The 22,398-nt window shown below is 36.6% G+C and overlaps 1 protein-coding gene across 4 annotated transcripts in view; it reads right to left on the reverse strand.

The window, feature by feature from the left end:
- The window catches only part of slc44a2 (solute carrier family 44 member 2 (CTL2 blood group)), a 52,858-nt gene that overhangs the window by 26,426 nt on the left and 4,034 nt on the right, over positions 1-22,398 (reverse strand). For 2 of the 4 annotated variants that reach the window (XM_005165750.6, XM_005165749.6), the window contains exons 2-10: positions 11,615-11,663; positions 7,827-7,900; positions 7,612-7,696; positions 7,389-7,473; positions 7,094-7,207; positions 5,074-5,134; positions 3,172-3,298; positions 1,256-1,339; positions 980-1,092 (exon numbers count right to left, since the gene is read on the reverse strand). In XM_005165750.6, the coding sequence (XP_005165807.2) occupies positions 980-1,092; positions 1,256-1,339; positions 3,172-3,298; positions 5,074-5,134; positions 7,094-7,207; positions 7,389-7,473; positions 7,612-7,696; positions 7,827-7,900; positions 11,615-11,663 (792 nt within the window). Of the gene's footprint in view, positions 1-979; positions 1,093-1,255; positions 1,340-3,171; positions 3,299-5,073; positions 5,135-7,093; positions 7,208-7,388; positions 7,474-7,611; positions 7,697-7,826; positions 7,901-11,614; positions 11,664-14,457; positions 14,588-22,398 lie in introns of those variants that run through there. The other 2 variants (XM_073953601.1, XM_691494.9) reach the window with 2 other exon arrangements.

Below are 22,398 nucleotides of genomic sequence, written 5' to 3' on the forward strand. Positions count from 1 at the left end.
TACATCTACCACAACCCTAAACCCAACCTCACAGGAACCTTTTGTGTATTATTAATGTCTAAACCAACCACAACCTAAAACCCAACCTACTTGAGGCATAACTCCCTACCACTTGGAGCGCTCCGTGCTGCAGCGATACCAACTTGACCTCACGATCCCCCCGGATGAGCTGGAAGTCTGCGACTCCCCCATCACGGATGTGCAGCCATCAAATCAGCAGCTCGTATGCTTTTTTGTCAATATGGACAAACACTCCATTTAGTCTTCTCCTCGGTGTCAGTATAGGGTGCATAATTACGAGAGTGTGCGTCCCATTAGGTCACGTTGCAGACGTATATAACCTTGGATGCACCTGTGCTTTGTTTCAAATAGAGGAAGATGCACACTGGCATCTGGGGTACACATCAGTGCACAGTGCTCTATACTGACAATAAGTAGAATAAACTGTTGAATAAATAATATATAAATAATGTGCACAAAAGAATTCTTGTAGCTTCATAACATTCCAGTTGAACGACTGAAGACATTTGGTCTGTTTTGAGGATGTCTTTTGGTATTTTTCTGGACTTATATCTCAGGAACGTTGTTGTCAATGATGGAGCTCTCGATTTCAACTCAAATATTTTTGTGTCCTAAAGACAAACAAAGCTCTTGGGGTTTCAAAACAATATGTAGTTGAAACTTAAATACATAAATAAATAAATAAACATAAATAAAATAACTAAAATAACTAAAATTTTTGGTAAAGCTAATAATTAAAGACATTTCAGAATCAAAAGGTAGCCCAAACCAGTACTAGTACCTAATACAGTGGCCAGTGATTGTATATGTTTATTTTCTCAATTATTTCATTTAGTCAGTGTATTACTATAAATGCATATTGGTTAAGCACAACACAAGTAAACAAAGTGTTTGGTTACCAGACTAAACATTCTAGGAAACCTAATTCGATACTCGCATACAAGATCCAATACCGTACCGTATCCGATAACAATGATGACCATGATGATCATAACCCAGACCATGACTCCAGCCAGAAAACGCAGGAGGAGAATAAATATCAGACTGATCAGCATAGCGATCACCAAACCACTGGAAAAAAGACCACATAGAGAATCAATCAATGCCAGTGTGAATCATGCAGAACTCACTGGAGCTCAATAACACTAAATCTGACTGCCATAACTCAATACTGAATGTTATGTAGGAAGCTGCAGAGGGGAAATAAAATAAATCAAAAGTATTTTACACTTACAGAAGGATCCAGTGCCAGGACTGTGTGTAGTCCTCAAAGATCCTCATGGCTACTGCCCGAGCCTCAACTACTACATTGGATTTCCTGCAAAAAATTCAATATTAATGTTTGTGTTATTATAAAAATAACAATGAATGTTCAATGTTGTATTAGTTACCGTTAGTTAATTGCATTTACTAGCATGAACAAACAATGAACAATACATTTATTGTACTGTATTTATTCATCTTTGTTAACATTAGTAAATAAAGTTGTTCATTATTAGTTCATTTTAATTCACGATGCGGTAATAAATATAAATTTATTTATAATAACACATAGTAAATGTTACACTATGAATAATAAATGCTGTACATGTGTAATGGTTGTAAACTTTAGAGTATTTACGGTAATAGGGCAGGCTAGGCGAAATACGGTAAATTCCGGTCATATGCTGCTTTTATGGATGGAGCAGCAGTTGTGAGGAGGAAAGGTGGCATGCACGCCAGACAGACAACGCTGATCAGACAATAGCTGCGTCCCAAATCGCATACTTATGCACTATTCTACGCCATTTTGTAGGATAAATAGTGTAAGTAGTGTGTTCACACTGAAAACTCTAAAAATAATAAGTGCACTTTAATTACCCGGATGATGCACTCAATCAGCCGCTAAAACGAAGTGCGAAATGATGGACACTTCACGTACTCAAAGACCGCAGGTTTGCTTACGTAGCGGAAGGGGCGGAGCTATCGGGCGCACATGTTGGATAACTTTATTTATTTTGGATTGTGAAAGCAACTCTCCTACGAGAGTGATTATAGCGCCTCCCAATGGTGAATGCGGTTATACTCACGGCAGGTATTATTTGATAATTCGGCAGTTGATTTGGCAACCGTCAAACGTCATTAGGGAAACGGTTTGAATTTCTGCTTAGTAAAAAAACATTAGTGTGCCCTTTGGGACGACACTACTTACATATACTATCCTGTTCAATGTATAAGTGCAAAGTGCATGAGTGCATAGTGTATAGTGTGCCATTTGGGACGCAGCTATTGTGGACGATCTATGGAAGGTTGGGCAGCGTCAATGGTTTTTTTAAGCATGTGCATTCAGGGATACCTGCAGCAGGTGCTGCTGGGTGTTGCTAATGCTGAGTAACAGCTATAGTAGCTGTGCCCAGCAGTTGAACTATGCCACTGTTTTGAATTACTATATAAAGACTATGGAGTATTGTATATTTGCACTGTATCTAAGACTGGGGTATGCCTCAAATTAGCTTGAAAATATTGCAAGTCAGCACCTGACATAATTGTGAATATTCTGCTCACCTGCAAGTGTTTTTTGTTGTTGTTGTTAATCATTTGAGATCCCTTTTTTGTGTAATAAATAAAGGTTATTTAAGTAAAAGTCATTTTTTCTTTATTTTCTTTCTAATGAACTAGGGGTAACACATGTATTGCTTATTATTAGTTCATGTTAGTAAATACCAAGGAAGTCACTTTAATTCGTGACACCACCACTGCCACCACCTACCCATCGACCCATCCCCCCTCCCCTGCTCTTCACTTTTGTCCGCGAAACCTTCAGAATGTTGTCATAGGGCCTGTAGGCCAGCGGCGCGTCTAATAATGAAACCTTATTGTGAAGTGTCACCAATATTACACAGTTGTAAATTATATTGAGTAACACTATAATGCTGTATTATAATATTATCTAAACATAACAACAGCATAGCTTTTCAAACTTACTTCTATAGTCTTTTGCCCAATTATTTTTTTCCTCAGCAATATTATATTACATTCAAACAAACAACAACAAAAAAAAGATTCTACGAGTATCATGCATCTACATAGTTAATCTGCAGAGTTGCACAATAATGTCTACATTTAGCAAAGCAGATAAGTCTATGTCTTTAATACACTAGTATTACTCACTTTGCTGCATTAAGGAGGTCTGTTGCATTTATAACTTCTCCTTGATCGACAGTGAATTGAGTTTCGTTCCCAATCACAACCACACCGCCTTTCATTGTCTCTAGAGCAGGCAAGCATCTCCGTGTGACTGAAACACAGGGCAATCATCATTTTAAAGCAATTTAGGGATGCATCAGACGTTAAAGACAACATACCTTAAATTAGAGTAGTTCAACTGTATATGCAGCGAGGAAAATAAGTATTGAACATGTCACCATTTTTCTCAGAAAACATATTTCTAAAGGTGCTGTTGACTTGAAACTTTCGTACGTTGGTAACCACCAAATAAATCCATACAGTATATGTCAAGAAAACAAATCTAATTAGTTTACAAATTAAGTTATGCATAATAAAATGACATGACGCAGGGAAAAACTATTGAACACATGAAGAAAGGGAGGTGCAGAAAGGTAGTGAAAGCCCAGACAGCAGCTGAAATCACTCAGTAGTTATTCAGCAACCCTCTGCCCTTCCTCATTATAAATGAATATTAGCTCCTTCAGTCCAACATCTACATTATCAGGATGATAAAGATGTAACCAGGGTGGACATTTCAGCAAGACAATGATCCAAAACACAGCCAAGGAAACTCTCAAATGCTTTCAGAGAAAGAAAATCAAGCTGTAGAATGGCTCAGCCAATCACCTGACTTGAATCCAATATAAAATACAAGTTAAAGATCAGATTTGATAGACGAGACTCGCAGAACCATCAAGATTTTTACACTCTGATGAAAAAACTCACATCTGGGCAATGCATGTGACTTCATTCTCCATATGAGAGGCGTCTATAAGCTGCCATCACCAAAAAGGCCTTTTATATAAAGTATTAAATGCGTTTCAGTAGTTCAGTAATTTCTTCTTGTGTCATTTCATTGTTATTACACAACTCATTTTTCAGCTTTTTTTATTGTTTTGTTTTATTTTGATGTTTGTTTTGTTTGGGTTTTTACCAAAATCTGGTTCAATTCCATGTCAACAGGTCCTTTAAGCCTAGTTCAGACTGCGTGATTTTAGCCCCGATTTTGGCTCGCCGACAGGTTTTGAGAAATCGCCGACAAATGCCTGAAATCACAGGCAAGTCTGTGATCGTGCACGTGAGTGACAATCACACAGTATGAACAATCAAAGACGCGATCTGAGAGAATCGCAGATGAGTCGCCGATGCCTGCGAGATATTTGGCGTGCTAAATATCTGAAGCTGTCGGCGATTCAAATCATGCCGTGTAAATTGAGTTTTGACTGAAAATAACATCAGCGATCGCCTACAGCCAAAGAGAGAGCAGCATTCACTTGCGTGTGCGTGTGTATACCTGCTGCAGGCCAGCGGGAGGCTGGGGGAAAAGTTAAAAGCGCTCTTTTTCGGTTTATTTGGACCCACAAAATTGAGGAAAAACTAGTGGAGGTTTGAAAGGACTCAGGAGCAACCGTGTCTGTTTGACGTTTCATACAGAAAGAAATTAGTTCATTATCAACGTTGAGGAAAAATGGCTAATTCCCTTTAAACCCAGGTGAGCAAATATGTACATTTTCAACCCCATTAAAGGCTTCTTTCTCGTTATGTAGTTGATAACAAAAGATATACTACATGCTTTTGGCTGTGAGACGTAGTTTGGACGAAGTTGTCGGCGATTCTTCCTATAGTAAAGTCATGCAATGTGAAAGTCCCTGTTGCCGATCCATCTTACAGTGTAAACAAAGCAGCGACGTAACGCTTACACAGATAGTCATGCAGTGTGAAAACATCTGTGACACGACTGCTTTGAAAATCATGCAGTCTGAACTCGGCATTAGACATATTATTCCCAAGGAAAAAAAAATGATGTGCTGTATTTCTTGATTGAACATGATTTGAAAGACTTACAGTTCTTGCTAGGAAAGAGGATTGAAGGGCACAAGCCCTCGCTCAGGATTTGAGGAGCATTCTAAAAAAAGAAAAGGACATTGTTACTCTTTGATCATCTTTATTAGAACATTTTTAATAATAAATAGTTTAATTCTGAACACATTAAAAAAACCTACTTCATCATATTTCAATTTGCAAACATGCAAGGTTTATTAATTATAAAGTGGATCATAACCATGTTGAATCCTATACTTCAGTGATTAACAATTTTTTTTTGCTTGATGCCCCCTTTCCCCCCGAAAAATATTGTAAGGCCCCACTCACTCCACAGTGCATGATATTATCCCTCATATAAGTTCGCAGTAGGTTTGACAACAAAAGGTTGTTTTCAAACAAACAATTTGTTTATTACTATATCTAGGTATGTTTATGCACAAATAATAACCTAATGTAAAATATAAAAGCAAAACATCAGTAGGCCATTTGTATTGGGTGCACCTTGTAGTACTGAAGATGAGTGGTCTGCACATGTCTTATTATTTTGGATGGCCTCATGCATTCGTTAGCAAGAACTTTGGAGGAGACAATGGACTCTGGCTGGGCCAGGCACTCTTTGCTTCGATAAAATGGAATCAAACCATAGTTCAAGTAACTATCTGGTGTTTCCTGCATTTAGTATTTCCAGTATTGCTAGTGATGACCAGCGACGAGATGATCCCAAGGTTTCCATATCCGGGACCAGGCCGTATCCTGAGCAGCAGCTGCGCTGGTCATGGAGGAGTGGAGAGCATGAGACTGATTCCAGTGACGCTCCAGGGACAGACGAGTCTTCGCTGAGGCCAGCTTCCAGCCTCCACCGCTGAGACTGCAGCTCTGCACAAGACTTTTGGCCAGCGGAAAAATTCAAATGGTCATGCCGAACTAAGTCTGGTTTCTCTCAAGGTTTTTTTTCTTCACTCGCCTCGGTGAAGTCTTTTTGTCACCTCTAGCTTGCATGGTTTGGGATCGGTAGAGCTACCCATCGATGGATTTGCTCTTCAGTGTTTGGACTCTCAGTAATGATTTTAAACCACACTGAATTGAGCTAAACTGAACTGAACTTAAACACTAAAAACTGAACTACTCTGTTCCAATTACTATGACCATTTATGTGAAGCTGCTTTGACACAATCTACATTGTAAAAGCGCTATACAAATAAAGCTGAATTGAATTGAATTGATGTTCACCTGGGTACAGTATGCTTGGGACATTACTATTAGCTGCTGAAGGTAAATCAGTGAGACTCTTTCTTTTTTTTTTTTTGGAAATCTGTCGATTTTTTTGGTCAGCCAGGAGATAAATTTAACTAAGGCAAGATGATCGTTCTCCTAATTGTCCGCTGCAATTTTTTTTTTTTAAATATGACGTGACGCCCTTACAGAGCTTGCTGAGGCCCCCTTGAGGCCCCCCTGTTGGAAACCGCTGCTTTATTTGGTGAATTGTCATTTATGTTCATAACAATGCCTGCAATAATAAAAAGCTACAGGTCTGATTGAAAAAACTAAGCATTTAAATATCATTGTATGTTTTATAGAGGTGGCATGGTGGATCAGTGATTAGGACTGTCAACCGAAGAAAACTGATCGAATGAATGTATGTTTCATATAAATGTTTTTATAATGTTTTTTTATATTTCCCAGTGATGGGTTACAGCTGGAAGGCCATCCGTTGCATAAAACATATGCTGGATAACTTGGTGGTTCATTCCGCTGTGGCGACCCCAGATTAATAAAGGGATTAAGCCGAAAAGCAAATGAATAAATGTTTTTTATATTAATGCACTGTGTTTATTATTTATGAACTATGTCATACAATAATTTGAACCAAAATCTCTGATGTTTTAAATATTATACTCACAAAATACACATACAGTACAAAACGTCATATTTAGTCTAAATATCAGTAAACCTTATCCTTACAAAACAATGCTACAGCCAAAAGTCATCGTATTTACCCTCATACCATAATTTATACAGGAAATGTTTGCTCATGTCTCACCTTGGTCATGTCTACTCCCTCCTTGCAGAACTGGGTGTAGTAGGTTTTGTCGCTTTGGCTTTTTAAAGCATTCACTAACGTCATGAATTTATCCGGACATTTCTCCACACAGATCTGTCAAAAGAACATAAACACATATACTTCACTGCCAACGTGTGACTACACAGTCACAGGCCACTTTATTTTAGTTTTAGATATACTATAGATTTTCTAACAACTGGGCTGCACCGGTGTACCTGATAAAGTGTGTAGATACACATGATATTGCAAAAAGAGGCTTAAATGAGTGTCAAACCTGAGTGGTGGGACACTGAAACTCGAGCAGGACCAGAGGACTTGCACACTTCATGATGTTGAAGTAGAACAGCAGAGGCTTTTTCCTGATTATTCAGACAGAACAAAATAAAGATTCATCTCTGAGATTTAGTCTGAGTAGGAAAACATTTCATAATTCCACCACAGAATTGCATTAAACGTCTATTGTCAATGGAAAACATGTCAGGGGAAGCTTTACTCACTCAAGTGGGGTGCCGGCCTGCCCACAAAACTGACCGGTGCTGTCCGTCGGGTAAATCACTTTCCGAGGGTCCCCTTGAGACCATGCTATAACAGAAGATAAAGCCCATTCAGTATCACATGACCAATAACTTGCCCTTAAAAAATGGACAGGTTAGTACTTTTAGCCAGGAAGGCACCATCAAAGAAATGTGAAAGGTACCAGGCTGAAACTTACCCAAAATCCCAACTGCAAAGTATCCCAGCAAGGCCAAGATGAACAGGATACAACAGAGAATGTCTGTGCAGCCCCTGTTCATCAAGAATAGCAGACGGGTTTAGTGCTACAGCAGGTCTATGAGGTTACATAAGTCTTGTTACATAAATCGTTGTGCTTAGATGTGTCTCAAACAGAGTAATTATCGCTAACTAGAACACTAACCTAAAAAAACCACTGATCCCTAATGATTGGGCCGTAATAAGCGTTCTCCAACAAATTCTCTAACTTTCACTGACAACAAATCTGAATTTCCACAACATCTATAATGAGTGGATGAACAGGTAGCTGTTGTGCTTGTATATTAATACTCTAATATAAAAAAATGTTAAAATAATAACATAATATGAAAATGTTTTATAGCTTATTATTTTTTGATCTGCAACCATGACACATTTGGTGGGATTATGATGGAGGACAAAACCTGTAAAAACAATAAACAAAATATTACGCAATATAAATAAATGAACAAATCCATACGTTCCTGCATAAATAATTACGCAAATAAATAAATAAACAAATCCATAAATTCCTGCATAAATGAATACACAAATAAATGAACAAATCCATAAATTCTTGCATAAATAAAAACACAAATAAATAAACAAATCCATAAATTCTTGCATAAATAAATAAATAAGCAAATAAATAAATCCATAAATTCCTGCATAAATAAATACACAAATAAATAAATAAACAAATCCATAAATTCCTGCATAAATAAATACACAAATAAATAAACAAATCCATAAATTCTTGCATGAATAAATAAATAAATACGCAAATAAATAAATAAATCCATAAATTCCTGCATAAATACACAAATAAATAAATAAACAAATCCATAAATTCCTGCATAATTAAATACACAAATAAATAAATAAACAAATCCATAAATTCCTGCATAATTAAATACACAAATAAATAAATAAACAAATTAATAAATTCCTGCATAAATAAATATACAAATAAATAAAAAAAATCCATAAATTCTTGCATAAATAAATAAATAAATAAGCAAATAAATAAATATATGAATCCACAAATTCAACATCAGCTCATTCTGAAACGTAGCCCTATATACATTTCTGGAGACTGTGCATTATGTAGCCAGAGGTTTGTCAAGAAATGCAGACGAGTTTAGTGCTACAGCAGGTCTATGAGGTTGAGGTTAGGGTTAGGGTCTAACCCCAAGTCTTGTTACATAAAACGTTGACTTTAGATTTAGACAAGATAATCATCGATAACTACAACACTAACAACTAATAAGCGGAAAAAAACAGGCCGCTGTTGTGCTTATATATTAATAATATAATATCAAATATGTTAAAATTATAACATAATATTATTTTTCACTCCGCGACCGCAAAACATTTAGCAGGACTTTGATCTCATATGGAGGACCAAACCTTTAAAAACATTAAATAAATCCACAAATTCCAGCAATCATAAATAAAACAATAAAAAAGAAATACACAAATAAATAAATAAAACAATAAATTTAAAAGAAACTTTGCTGTCCTAAAGAGCTTTCTTATTGTGTGTAATTTCATATGAAATTATTACTCCAATCATATTTGCTTTTATTACTTTTACCATTAATAATAATAATAATAATAATTATTATTATTATTATTATTATTATTATTATTAGAGTAATTTCTAAAGAATCATGTGACTCTGAAGACTGAAGTAATGAAGGTGAATCATCTTTAAAATCACTGGAATAAATGATTAAACTAAATATAAACTAATTTTGAACAGTTACTTTATGGTGCAATAACATTTTACAGTTTGTACTGTATTTTTGATGAAAAATTCTGCCTTGGAGAGCAGGAGAAGCTTATTTTAAAACCTACTAACCTCAAATGTTTGACCAGTAGTGTGTGTGTCTATATATGTATATATATCCACAAATTCATTCCCATGAATAAATATGAAAGTTGCTCAACATGCTAATGAGAGGGTATCCATCAATCCTCAAAAGGTGTTCCAAAAAATCGAACGTGATCATTTTAAAACGATACGGCATAAAGACCACCTTTATTTAACAATATATCTGCCTGCACTATTAATTATTCATATATTTATTATTTTACATATATTATATACAGTGCTTAGCTTATACACCCCATTTTGAAAATGAATATTTTTATCCATTTCTCAGTCAATAAAGGTAATGTATTTTGGTGCATTTAAAGAAAACAGATTTATTAAACAGATATGTTTATGAAAGTAATATTTTAGTCACCGAACATATTTAGAAGTTGAAAGAAAATACGATAAAATTCAAGCAAAATATTGCAAAAATAAATTACAACCTACAAAATGTAAACTAAATTTTTCTTTTTTTTCTTTGTTCTTCTTGATTTGTTTTCTATTTTTTAAATTTGTATTTAATATTTTTCTATAACATATAAATTTAAGTGTACAAGATTTTGAACTGTTATCATAAGTTATTTTGTTAGATAAGCTCTAGATTTGGCTTTAGTACTGACTAATCTAATGTATATGCACAACTATAATATTGTATAGCTTCCTATTAAAAATATCAATTTAAAAGAGAGATTTGCGAGGAGTGTACTTATATATGCTGAGCACTGAATCTATTTCTTTATATGTATTTATTTATTTGCATACTTGTTATTTATTTATTTAATGTTATTGCAGGTTCCGTCCTCCATAATCCTATAAGTTTTAGCTTGAATTTAATTTTTGCATAACTTTAAGAAAACCAATATTCACAGCTTTACTACAAATTTACTACAACTTTAAATTAAGCTTTTCTGAACGAATATTGGTGACGCAGAGGCACAGTAGATAGTGTTGTCGCCTCACAGCAAGAAGGTAGCTGGTTCGAGCCTCGGCTGGGACAGTTGGAGTTTCTGTGAGGAGTTTGCATGTTCTTCTTGTGTTCGCGTGGGTTTCCTCCAGGTGCTCCGGTTTCCCCCAGTCCAAAGACATGCGGTACAGGTGAATTGGGAAGGTTAAATTGTCTGTAGTGTATGAGTGTAAATGAGTGTGTATGGATGTTTCCCAGAGATGGGTTGCAGCTGGAAGGGCATCCGCTGCATAAAACATATGCTGGATAAATTGGTGGTTCATTCCGCTGTGGCGACCCCTGATTAATAAAGTGACTAAGCCAAAAAGAAAAGGAATGAATGAATGAAGATCAGTGGAGTCACCAGTGGGTCGCACATCTGTGTTTGCACTCGGTAAACATCAGTGAAGTGTAGTAAACTGATGACCTTTACGGCCAATCACAGTCATTTCTGTTGAGCACTGATGAACACCATTGCAAATCAGTTCCGTTTGAAAACTAACGCGCTCAACAGTACTTAAATGTTTGCGGGAAATTGATTTCTTTTTTTATTGCAGTACTGAAATTTAGTATCATGACAATTCTAATATATTGAAATAATCAGTTTGTTAATTTGAGTTTGATAAATGGCATCTAAAACGAATGAACAAATGAATGAATGAACGAATATTATCCTTTCATGTCAGCCTCAGTTAACAGAAGAATGCGGTAACTGCTTTTGATTTAAGTGACTAAGGTGAAAGGAATAAAATCAAGCTGAAAAAACGAAGATCATTTAATAAAACCTACTGAAGTATACATTTTAAAAAATACATAAATAAATATATGCTATCTAATGCTACTAAAGTAACACTGGTAATGGTTTGTAAACATTAGATTACATATAAAGGTACTAAGCAATGTATTCATCATTCAGAATGTGTCTTACCTGTTATAAATCGGGCCTTTAAATGTGGGATCAAATTTCCTTGGCTCGCCTGTGGAGACAATAAAATGACTCATTATTCCCAAAAGAAATAGCATTTGGATGATGGCCAACATCACAATATCGGCAATTACATATGAAGGTACTAAGCAATGTATTCATCTGAGCTGAAAACCCAATGCATAATTTATAAGGTTTGGATTAAGCTGGTTCATATTTCTGATATCTTAATGAACACACTGAGACATCAGAGTTTTGAATAAACAGACTTTGACTGGAGGGACACGCTTAACTAAATTAAGTTAAATATTAATTTGTTTTCTGACTTTCTAATGCATTGGAATAACATAAGGTTGAGTAAATGAAGGCAAAATGTTTATGGTGGGGTAAACAGACTCTTAATGAAGATTGCTTTCTGCTGTGATGAGAAGGTTTGTGCTATCTTGCAAAATCAAGTAGTGGTTTTGATAGGGCATGAGTTCTTTTCCTCCTACAAATACTGACAAAGATTATTTTATTCTTTATGAGTGTGCAATGAAAATGTCTACCTATATAACCACCTAGCGATGCTTAGACATTTATTTTGAGGAAAAAGGGCAACAACTGGTGGTAAATTTTGAAAAGAAAGGTGACAACTGGTGGTGTGTGTAGAATGAGTGTCCTGTTGAGGAATGTGTAAGTTCATTATTGTTTGGAGCTGCTGGAGAATGAGTTTATTTGTAAAACAATGGTTGTGTATGTAAAACACACAAATGAAGTTATAATTGTGAGAGGTTTTCAGGAGAATGAGTGACATATTATGACATTAATGTGCCATCACACGCCAAGGTATGTTAACGCTTAGACAAAATTGAATCTATGGAGAGAGAACTCTGGTGTGAAAACAGGTGTTTGCATTGTAGGGGACAGGGCCCAGAATAGGATGAACACCTAAAGATATACTAAACCCCTCAGTAAAAAGAAAACATCCTAAAATGGTCAGAGTTACAACGAGAGAGGTGGGGAGAGAAAATCAGTATAAATATTTTGAAGAACTACGCCCAATTTAAATTGTCCTGGAGTGAGACTAGGGATGGGTCTGCTTATAGACGTCTCTGCTTTTTTGGAAAATATTCCAATAAAGTATACTCTTCTGATATTCATAACCCCCAGTCTGAGTTTGATTCATCAAGAGAAAAACCGAAAACCACTACAATACCTCATCACTTCCTGGTAAAGTCTAGAAGCTGTGGATATCAGTATAACATAAGTTTTGTGATGCTGTACAACACTAATTACTATATTTATATTACTATTATTTTATATTATTTTATATTTATTATTTTAGATTTCGTAAAGAGGAGAATATTAGATCAAATAAAATACAAATATTGGGTAATTTAATAAATAATATAAATAATTATCATTAACATCCGGTCACAGCTGTATCCCTTCTAGCAACAACTCTGTTAGTAAGTGTAAAAGAACGCATCCTTTTTAGCTTAATGCTATGACTAAATTGAAAATTACCTGTTTTATTAATCTTGTGAGGTTAAAATTGCCATATTTACATCTACAGTATCACATCACTCTCACATCCTTCACTCAAACATTAGCAAGAAAGTAAAATTATCACGCATATTTAGATCAGCCGGACTGAATATTTGACATGTTTGTGATGGATTCAGTCATCTGTGCAATGCCTCACTTTCACGAAACTCGGCCAAGTGCGAATTTGGCAACGCTACCATGTCTATTTCGAGAAGCAGGTTGGGCCCCGGGATGTGCATCCTGTAAAGGCGAAAGTAAATGATATGAAACTCCTTATATGCCTCTTTATGCCACAAACCCTTATATATTGAGTAAAGATCCAATTCCATTAAGATATTTAGTAAGTTTCCATCTGAAAATAAATCAAAATGTCATATTTAATTACTTATATGCATAGCTGAGCTTAATCTAAGCAACATTTAGGGCATCTTTTTCAATATTTAGATTATTTTAACCCGCAGAATCCTGATTAATAATTGTATCTAGGCCAGATATTATCCTACATCCTTTCCTTACAAATATCACAACGTCAGTGTTTAATAGTGCAGCCCTAATACCTAATAAGCTCCAAATAATTAAACACATACACACAGAGAATACTCATTGTTGACGTTCTGTTTTTAGTCGTTTTGATGAGATACATTTTTGCCTCTGCCCTAAAGCCCCCCTGAGGCTACACTACATTAGTAACCAATAGGCATCGTCTCATAATAACTTTCTGTTTTACGTGTGTGTGCACAGTATTGACAGTTTATAGTGCCATCCATTTAAAAAGCCATCAGTGAACTAGATGCACTCAACAAACAGCTCCCTGATGACCGTAGTATTCAAAACAGTCACACTGTGCAGTATATCAATCAAACCATTCATATCGTGCTTTAAGAGCCTGTATATCAAAGTTCAATTCAATTCAAGCCTATTTATGATAACACTTTTTACAATAGTTATCAATCCAAGCAGCTTTACAGAATGCACACGTCTATATATTACAATCGAAATTATAAAGTTAAGGTGTGGAGAGCACTATAGAGCAGTCAAACATACATATAGTTAACCTACAGCAATAGAATATATTCATATAACACATTCTCAATGAAGTGATCTGATCAACTGAATAATTACGAACAATTATAAGCGAACAAAGTTAAACGGCTGTATTTAAACAGTAGATAACCAGCAATAACAGAGTTAGTCATAAAATTAAAAAATATATATATTTATATGTACTTTTTTTGTCTACAAAACTATGGCTAAAGCTGAAAGTAAGCTTTTTGAGCTATGAAATACATCACTGCTAAAAAAAATAAACATCAAACCTTGGTTTCCATAATAGGCACCCTTCGCCATCAGATTGCCTTCTATTCTTTGTCTCAATGTTTACCGTCAGACAGTCTCAAATACCACTTCCGTCCCCCTTGAAACAGGAAACTAGTCATATTTTGTTCCTCCGAAATACGTCTTGACTGCTTTTCTCAAAAAAAAAAATGCACTTCCTTAAAAGAAAAATGCCCTCACCATTTATTTACGCTCAAGTAATACACTTTTTTTCTTCTGTCGAACTCAAAGGAAGATATTGTGAACAATGTAGAAAAAAGCAGCCATTGACATCCATAGCAGGAACAAAAATGACTATGGAAGTGAATGAGTGTTTTATCAAGCATTCTTACTTATATCTTGGAACAAATAGAGAATGAGTAAATCATGACAAAATGCTCCTCTTTGGGTAAACAATTCCTTTAAATTTGCAGTATATATTTACTACACTCTGTTGTTATCTGTTGTAGTTTTAATGTTATTTTATTGCTAATCTTAAACATGCAGTATGTAGTATTGACAGTGGTTGAGGTAGTGGTGTTAGTGAGGCCAGCAGGGGGCGCTCAACCTGTGGTCTATTTGAGACCTAATGCCCCAGTATAGTGAAGGGGACTCTATACTGTCAGTGGGATGAGACGATAAACCGAGGTCTTGACTCTCTGTGGTCACTAAAAATCTAATGGCACTTCTCATAAAGAGTAGGGGTGTAACCCCAAATTCTCTCCTTCGGCCCTTACGATTATGGCCTTCTAATCATCCCCCTCCACTAAACTGGCTTTTTCACCATCTCTTCATTCCACCAATAGATGGTGTGTGGCGAGCATACTGTGTCACATCTGTCAGTGACCACCTGGGGCGCTGTAGTGCATCAGGACTCAAAAGGCACTACAGCGTCCCGGAAAGACTACAATTCCATACATACCACGCGCATACACCGGAACACATATACTGATCTGCCATTCACAGCTGTCTTCATTTCTGTTGATTATCTGGACTATATATTCCATCATTCGATCGTTGTTTGTGATCGCGTCGTTTGTCTACCTTGTCTTTCTTGTCGTTCTTGTCCCCAGTTCTAGTAAGTCTTGCATACCGAGTTTCTTGATCTTGTTCTTGAATTTTTGCTAAAGTCTAGTTCGTGTCTTAGTTTCTTGTTTTGTTTGTTTGTTTGTTACTTCGCACTTTGATATTTTTGGATTTTTGTTCACTGTTTTTGCACTTTAATATATTAAAAATCTGCACTTGGATCCGCAACCCTTTGTTCCCGTTTTTGTTTTGATCACGCTAAACGTGACATACTGGCACTGTTGTCCTGTGGCTGCGGTCGCATCATCCAAGTGGATGCTGCACACTGGTGGTGGTGTGGAGAGACCCCCAAATGATTGTGAAGTGCTTTGGGTGCATGACCATACATGATAAATGCGCTATATAAATACACATTACTTACTAGGTATCGTGGTCGAAATTCACAATATTGGAGACATTTTTTTTCCTGGCCGCTCCAACAAAGAATCAAAGCAAAAGCAGGTTGCCAGATTGACGGGACCAACTTGAGCGAGCATGTCTGATAATTGAGCCTTACAATGTAAGCTGCTCAGCTAATGTTTACATTTGTAATATATTTTTATTGTTTGCGTATTAAAAACCAACTGATAAGGATTTTTGGATGCTAATACTGTCCTGCAGAAGTTGGATTTTGGGACAGGCCAAATATATGGAGGCAGACTTTTGGACTGAAATGAGGTACTGTCAAGGTACCCAGGTGTGTCAAAATATAATTGGGTGAACTGACATTGGGCGGAGTAATACTGAACAAAACAAAGACACGAAACGCACATTTTCAAAGGAGAATATCTGACTTGATAATTGTTTTTAGATAAAAAAGTGTTGTATGCAGAACTGTTGTAAACAATGTATGTTTTGAATTTAAACAAACAAATTAAATTTAATAATGTTCAATTTAATTAGTTTGTTTAAATTAAGCCCAAATAAATTGTTTACAACCACTTAACGTAAAAAATTAAGTAAATCCAAGGAATCATCTTTGAATATTTTTTTCAGTGTATGTTCACCTAGCATGTTTCTTCAATATCTGCAAAACTATTTAGAATTTTTTTTTATTTCTACAGCTTTTACTTGAACCACTTTTACCGAATTTTATTAATAAAGTTATTAAAAAAGTTATCTGGAATGGCAAAGAAAGCCTTCTTGCAGACTTCTAAAGTTCATCGAGATCATTTGCATTCAACTTCAATGCCTCCTCCTTCATCTTACTCCAGACATGCTCAATAATGTTCATGTCTGGGGACTGGGCTGACCAATCCTAGAGCACCTTGACCTTCTTTGCTTTCAAGAACTTTGAAGTATGATAAGGAGCGCTATCCTGCTGAAGAATTTGCCCTCTCCTGTGGTTTGTAATGTAATGGGCAGCACAAATGTCTTGATATTTCAGGCTGTTGATGTTGCCATTCACTCTGCAGATCTCTTGCATGCCCTTATACTGAATGTAGCCCCAAATCATGATTTTTCCTTTAACAACTTGGCTGATTTCTGTTAAAATCTTGGGTCCATGCTGGTTCCAATAGGTCTTCTTATCACTTTTCCGAATTTTCATTGTCAATCTTAGCCAATCATAATGGGGTTTTTTAGGGTCAATTTTGAATTTCCACAACCAGCCACAGGGATCAGGGAGATGCTGGCTTGACCTCTCCTAGATCCATATTATGGTACTTTTATGCTTTAGAACAGTGGTCCCCAAACACCGGGTGGCAAACTGGTCCATGGATCAATTAGTACTAATTAATCAATTTAGCTTAAGAAATCATTAATTATTTCTGTTTTACTTATTATCCGAGTCTGAACGACCTTTTATTTTGAAAAATCTTTTATTTTATTTTACCGTTTTCTCTCTCGTACATCTCGGTCACTTGAGCAACTAAATTTAACCCACAACCTATCAAAACGAGCAGGAAACAGACATCTTTGTGAAGTTTCTTTGTGCAGGGAAAAAAAGGCCCAGTGAAGGACCAATTAAGTGTCAAGGAACCCATTTGTCAACAAATCAGGTGAATCCCCCATGTCTGTGCAAGAAGAAGATCAACTGCTGGAGATCACAAATGACTGTGGCCTTTTAGGGGCCATTTACGTTTATCACGTCATTTCTGCGTGCAAGTTAGTTAATTCCAATGGTTATTTCCAAATGATGCGCTTGCTCCTTCGAGACACACCCAGTTGAATGAACGTGACAAGAACTGAGCGATCAGCTTCATACTTTGTATGGAATATACACATTAAAGTAGACTAATTATGTCAGACAAACACAGAACACCCAAATACTGCTGTGCTGTTTAATTTTTGTCCATAAATAAAATAAAACTTGTATCAGTTAGGGGTGAAGGGTACACCGGTGTCATAGTCATCACCAGTGTGAAATTGCGCCAGGACTAGGATTTTCTAATACCATCAATATCGTAATAAATCAATTATATTCCTTGAACGGCTGCATTTACATCAATAATAGCTCATTCTAAATAATAAGCCATAATAAGGCTACCTGCTGATGGTAGTGGCTGACAGTGACTTTGATTCACTGGAGTGGTGGCGTCTCCAATGTTCCCACTTCCCACGCATTAGCCGTCTGGCAAAAAATACTTATGCATCCCAACCACAAGCTCATCCTCCACATGTCTAGTTTAGAGGACGAGAAAGTTAGTTTTTGTGAAAAGTACACATTATTACACTGTTCTTGTGTTATTACACTGCTAATTTTTGTTTCGTTGTACACTGTTAAGTAAGATCTTTAGGTTTTTTGCTAAATAAATATGTCGAGAATGCATAATACTCTCCCATGTCTCTTTTTGATAAGGATACCTACCATTTACTTATTATATTATAAAAATAGTAACTTTATTCACATACTAAAGGGACAGGGCAGGCTAGTCCTCCCAAAATGTACCAAAAAAAAATTATTCCCTGATATTATACCGTCACCGTTCAAAAGATTAAAAATACAGTGATATTAATTTTAGGTCATATCGCCCACCCCCAATCAGAGTTACAGCAATGTTTTGTCAGCTTGTCATCCTCTGAGAAAAAGATTGATGGTCGCCTAGCAATCTACGTAAACCCCCTTGCCCCCAGCATGCGGTAAATCTGTCAATCGTTGACTATTCCGCAGAGATAAAAAGGTTGGGACCACTGCTTTAAAAGAGTCACCTTTAAATATAAATGCATTTTCTTCAATTTAATCAAACGGAATCCACGCTCTGGGATATTTTCCAGGCTTGCCTATTATTGAAGTTGATGTAAGTTGTTAATTTTAGTGGCATTTTGACAATTGGTGTTGACATGAACTTCAAGCACAAGAAAGTCCAGGAGCCTCATGTACGAAGACTTGCGTGGAAATCATACTAAAACATAGAAAAAAACTCAGATGTATGAAACCCTAAATACGCCGAATCTCACGCATATTCTGTTTGTACATCTGAATGAACGTGAAACTGAGCGCAACATGCACAAGCACAAATCCCCTCCCTGCCTCCATCCCCGTATGAATATGCTAATGACTCTACTTTGGCAAAAACCAACGAAAAAGCAATGGCAAAAGCAAGCAAAAAGAGAAACTTTGAACAGCATGTGAATTGTGCTGCTTTCGGAGGTAGACCGGAGAGAAAAACTGTTTTATTTGCAAGTTTGTCCTCTGGAATTAATAACCAAAGAAAAAATAGAGTGGGGAGAGTTTTATTTTTTTTTTTTGTAGTGGGGAGAGTTTAGCTGATGCGGTTAACACAGTTGGGTCTGAACATCGCACTGAGTGGATTAAAAAAGAAATAGTGCGATCTATAGGTGTAAAATTTTATAGTGTCTTTCACAGCCTAAGTGGCGCAGCTCGTTAAACCCATGGCAACATGTGTTGACTAGTTCAAGCATGAACTCGGTTCGAATCCAGTGGCTGATGAACTTACTCTTTATTTTCCCCGCTACATACCAAATTTTGCCTATACTCTTTATCATGAGAAAGACAAGTAGGAATCATTAATAAGTCTGCGCATCATATTTTATTTGCACATTTCAAGAGTTCACACTTAGCTGATGATTTACAAAAGCTTGTTTGGTATGTTGTCCCGGGAGAGAGCCCCGAGCTCAAGGGCTCCTCGAGCCCGGGGCTTCCTCCCGTTGGCAGAGCAAGAGGGGAGCCTGAGCTCGGTGGATCTCAGAACTCCCCTGTCGCTGTAGCTAAGGGAACGCAAGGGATTAGACAAGCTTGATTGTTATGCATGTTGAATGTCTTTGGATGGTGGGAGGAAACCGGAGAACCTGGGGAAAACCCACGCGGACACAGGGAGGACATACAAATTCCTCACAGAAACACCCACCGGTCCTGTGGAACCAAAAACTGTGGCTATTTATAGTAGCTTAGGGCTCATATGATTGGAAGATAGTGACTAGCAAATGCGAGACTGGCCGTGATAAATCATAAGCACGTGATCCTCTCGAAATTAGTTTATGAGTAAACTTCACTTATTGAATGGAAATGTTTCTGATTCACGTATGCCAGTTCATCCTCAGATGGTGCCTTTATAGAAATGTGCGTGCAGTAGATTGCTCCGATATAATTGGGAAAACCAGCAACCGCTGCGAATTGCGCTTTAATGTTTGGATGGTCAAATGTATGGTACGGAAACCTTATGCGGACGAACACGACTCATACAGCTGAGAAGACACTTTGTAGAGAGCAATTTAACACAACTGCCTCTAGGAGTCGCCAATGGAAATAAAACAGACACGCACAAAAAAAAAGTGCGTACGCCAGCCATAAAGCTGGCGTGGAGCTGTGCACATTCCCACGTTTAGTTCATCGTTAGTAAATCCAAACGTGAGCGATTCTGATCGTGAAACCTGGCGTACGCAAAGTATTTGTGTGTACACAGCATTGATACATGAGGCCCCATGTTACAACATATATGGCTTATTAATACAGATGCCATGAACAGAACACCACTTTCCATCAAAGAAACCCTTCCAAGTTGGATCAGTGGCAGCTGTGCATTTAAAAGCAGTGATCATCAACAGCTTCAGGGTATCTGGGGGGAAATTACAATTCAAGCGATCACAAGCGCCAAAAAAAGGGAGCTTTTCCATAAATGCAATCTGCAGTGCACAGCTGTTGTTTATAAAGGCATGTTTTTTTTTCTGCGTTATCAATTTGCTCAGTCTCTTCCACAGATTGTGCGTTACATACAAGCTTGATCTGATCAGACATATGGCTGGCAGACAACCTACAGCTTGATTCTAATCAAACACTTTGGCCCCTGTTTCCAACTGACCTTCTCCTCCCGCAAAGTCACGTGACCTCCAGACACAATAAGGGCCACAGATATTTGAGATGCCTTTATAAGGGCATCGCGATGTTGTGAGATTGCTAGGCAACTGGAGAGAAATCTATCATTGTCATTCAAGAACGAGCCTTATAAAAGTTACAGTCAAGCAGGCACTTCCCACAGTCTTAGTCAGAGATTGAATTTAAGGATCTCTGGTGTTTGTATGGTTAAAAGATCATAACTAGAAAAAGATGACAATTGGAGAAGTCATTGGAGTGTGTGAGTATGTCACAGACACATTCAGACTGTTTTTTAGTCAACATACACTAATGTAAGTAGTAATTCATATTTTGATAAGAATACTTAAGACGTCTGGGTAACAATAGGACAGAAAATTTATAGTTTTACTGAACACAAGTTCTTTTTACTAATGCTATGTATTCGAGTCTGGCCTTGGTGATCATCATTCTCTTTCTGTCCACTGTCTGATCCTGATCTCGTCTCTACTACTGTGTGTGCCAGTAATATTGAGGTAAAAGTCATATTTATATGTATATATTACAGGACAAATGTAAAGTACAACAAGGTAAAGGCAAGAAATTAAAATTTACACACTACCTGTATACACACTAGTATACACACTACCTGAACAAAGTCTTGTCGCCTATTCAAGTTTTAGGAACAACAAATAATAACTTGACTTCTAGTTGATCATTTGGTATCAGAAGTGGCTTATATGAAAGGCAAAGGCCTCTAGATTACGTTTATTTTACCAAAATAAAATATGATCGTGCCTTGATTTTTAATTATTTAATTAGGACAGTAACGTCTGACTTTGCTTAGACAAAAGTCTAGAATATAAAGTCATGGTGCAGTGGAGAAAGATTTAATATTGTGTATGACTCCCATGAGCTTGGAGGACTGCATCCATACATCTCTGCAATGACTCAAGTCACTTAATAATAAAGTCATCTGGAATCGCAAAGAAAGCGTTCCTGCAGGACTCCCAGAGTTCATCAAGATTCTTTGGATTCATTTTCAATGCCTCCTCCTTCATCTTACCTTAGACATGCTCAATAATGTTCATGTCTGGTGACTGGGCTGGCCAATCCTGGAGCACCCTGACCTTATTTGCTCTCAGGATCTTTGATGTGGAGACTGAAGTATAAGAAGGAGTGCTATCCTGCTGAAGAATTTGTAATGTAATGTAATGGGCAGCAGAAATGTCTTTCTCTGCAGATCTCTTGCAAGTCCCAATACTGAATGTAACCCCAAACCATGACTTTTTCTTCACCAAACTTGACTGACTTCTATGAGAATTTTGGGTCTATGGGAGACCCAATAGGTCTCTTGCAGTATTTTGGGATGCAGTTCAACAGATGATTCAGAAAAATCTATCTTCTGCCACTTTTCTAAATGATCAACTAGAAGTCAAGTTATTATTTGTTTCTCTTACAACTGGCCACAAGTTTTTAAAACTGATTGACGACAAGACTTTTGTCAGGTAGTGTATATTTATCAATATATAGTTCAATTTCACAAAAATTCTGAGAAATTTTTTAAATTTCATTTTATATTTTTTTGTTTCATAATAGTTTTTCAGGCAATTAAACTAAAATTCCA

The sequence above is a fragment of the Danio rerio genome, chromosome 6 (genome assembly GCF_049306965.1).
Source record: "Danio rerio strain Tuebingen ecotype United States chromosome 6, GRCz12tu, whole genome shotgun sequence".
Classification (NCBI taxonomy): domain Eukaryota; kingdom Metazoa; phylum Chordata; class Actinopteri; order Cypriniformes; family Danionidae; genus Danio; species Danio rerio.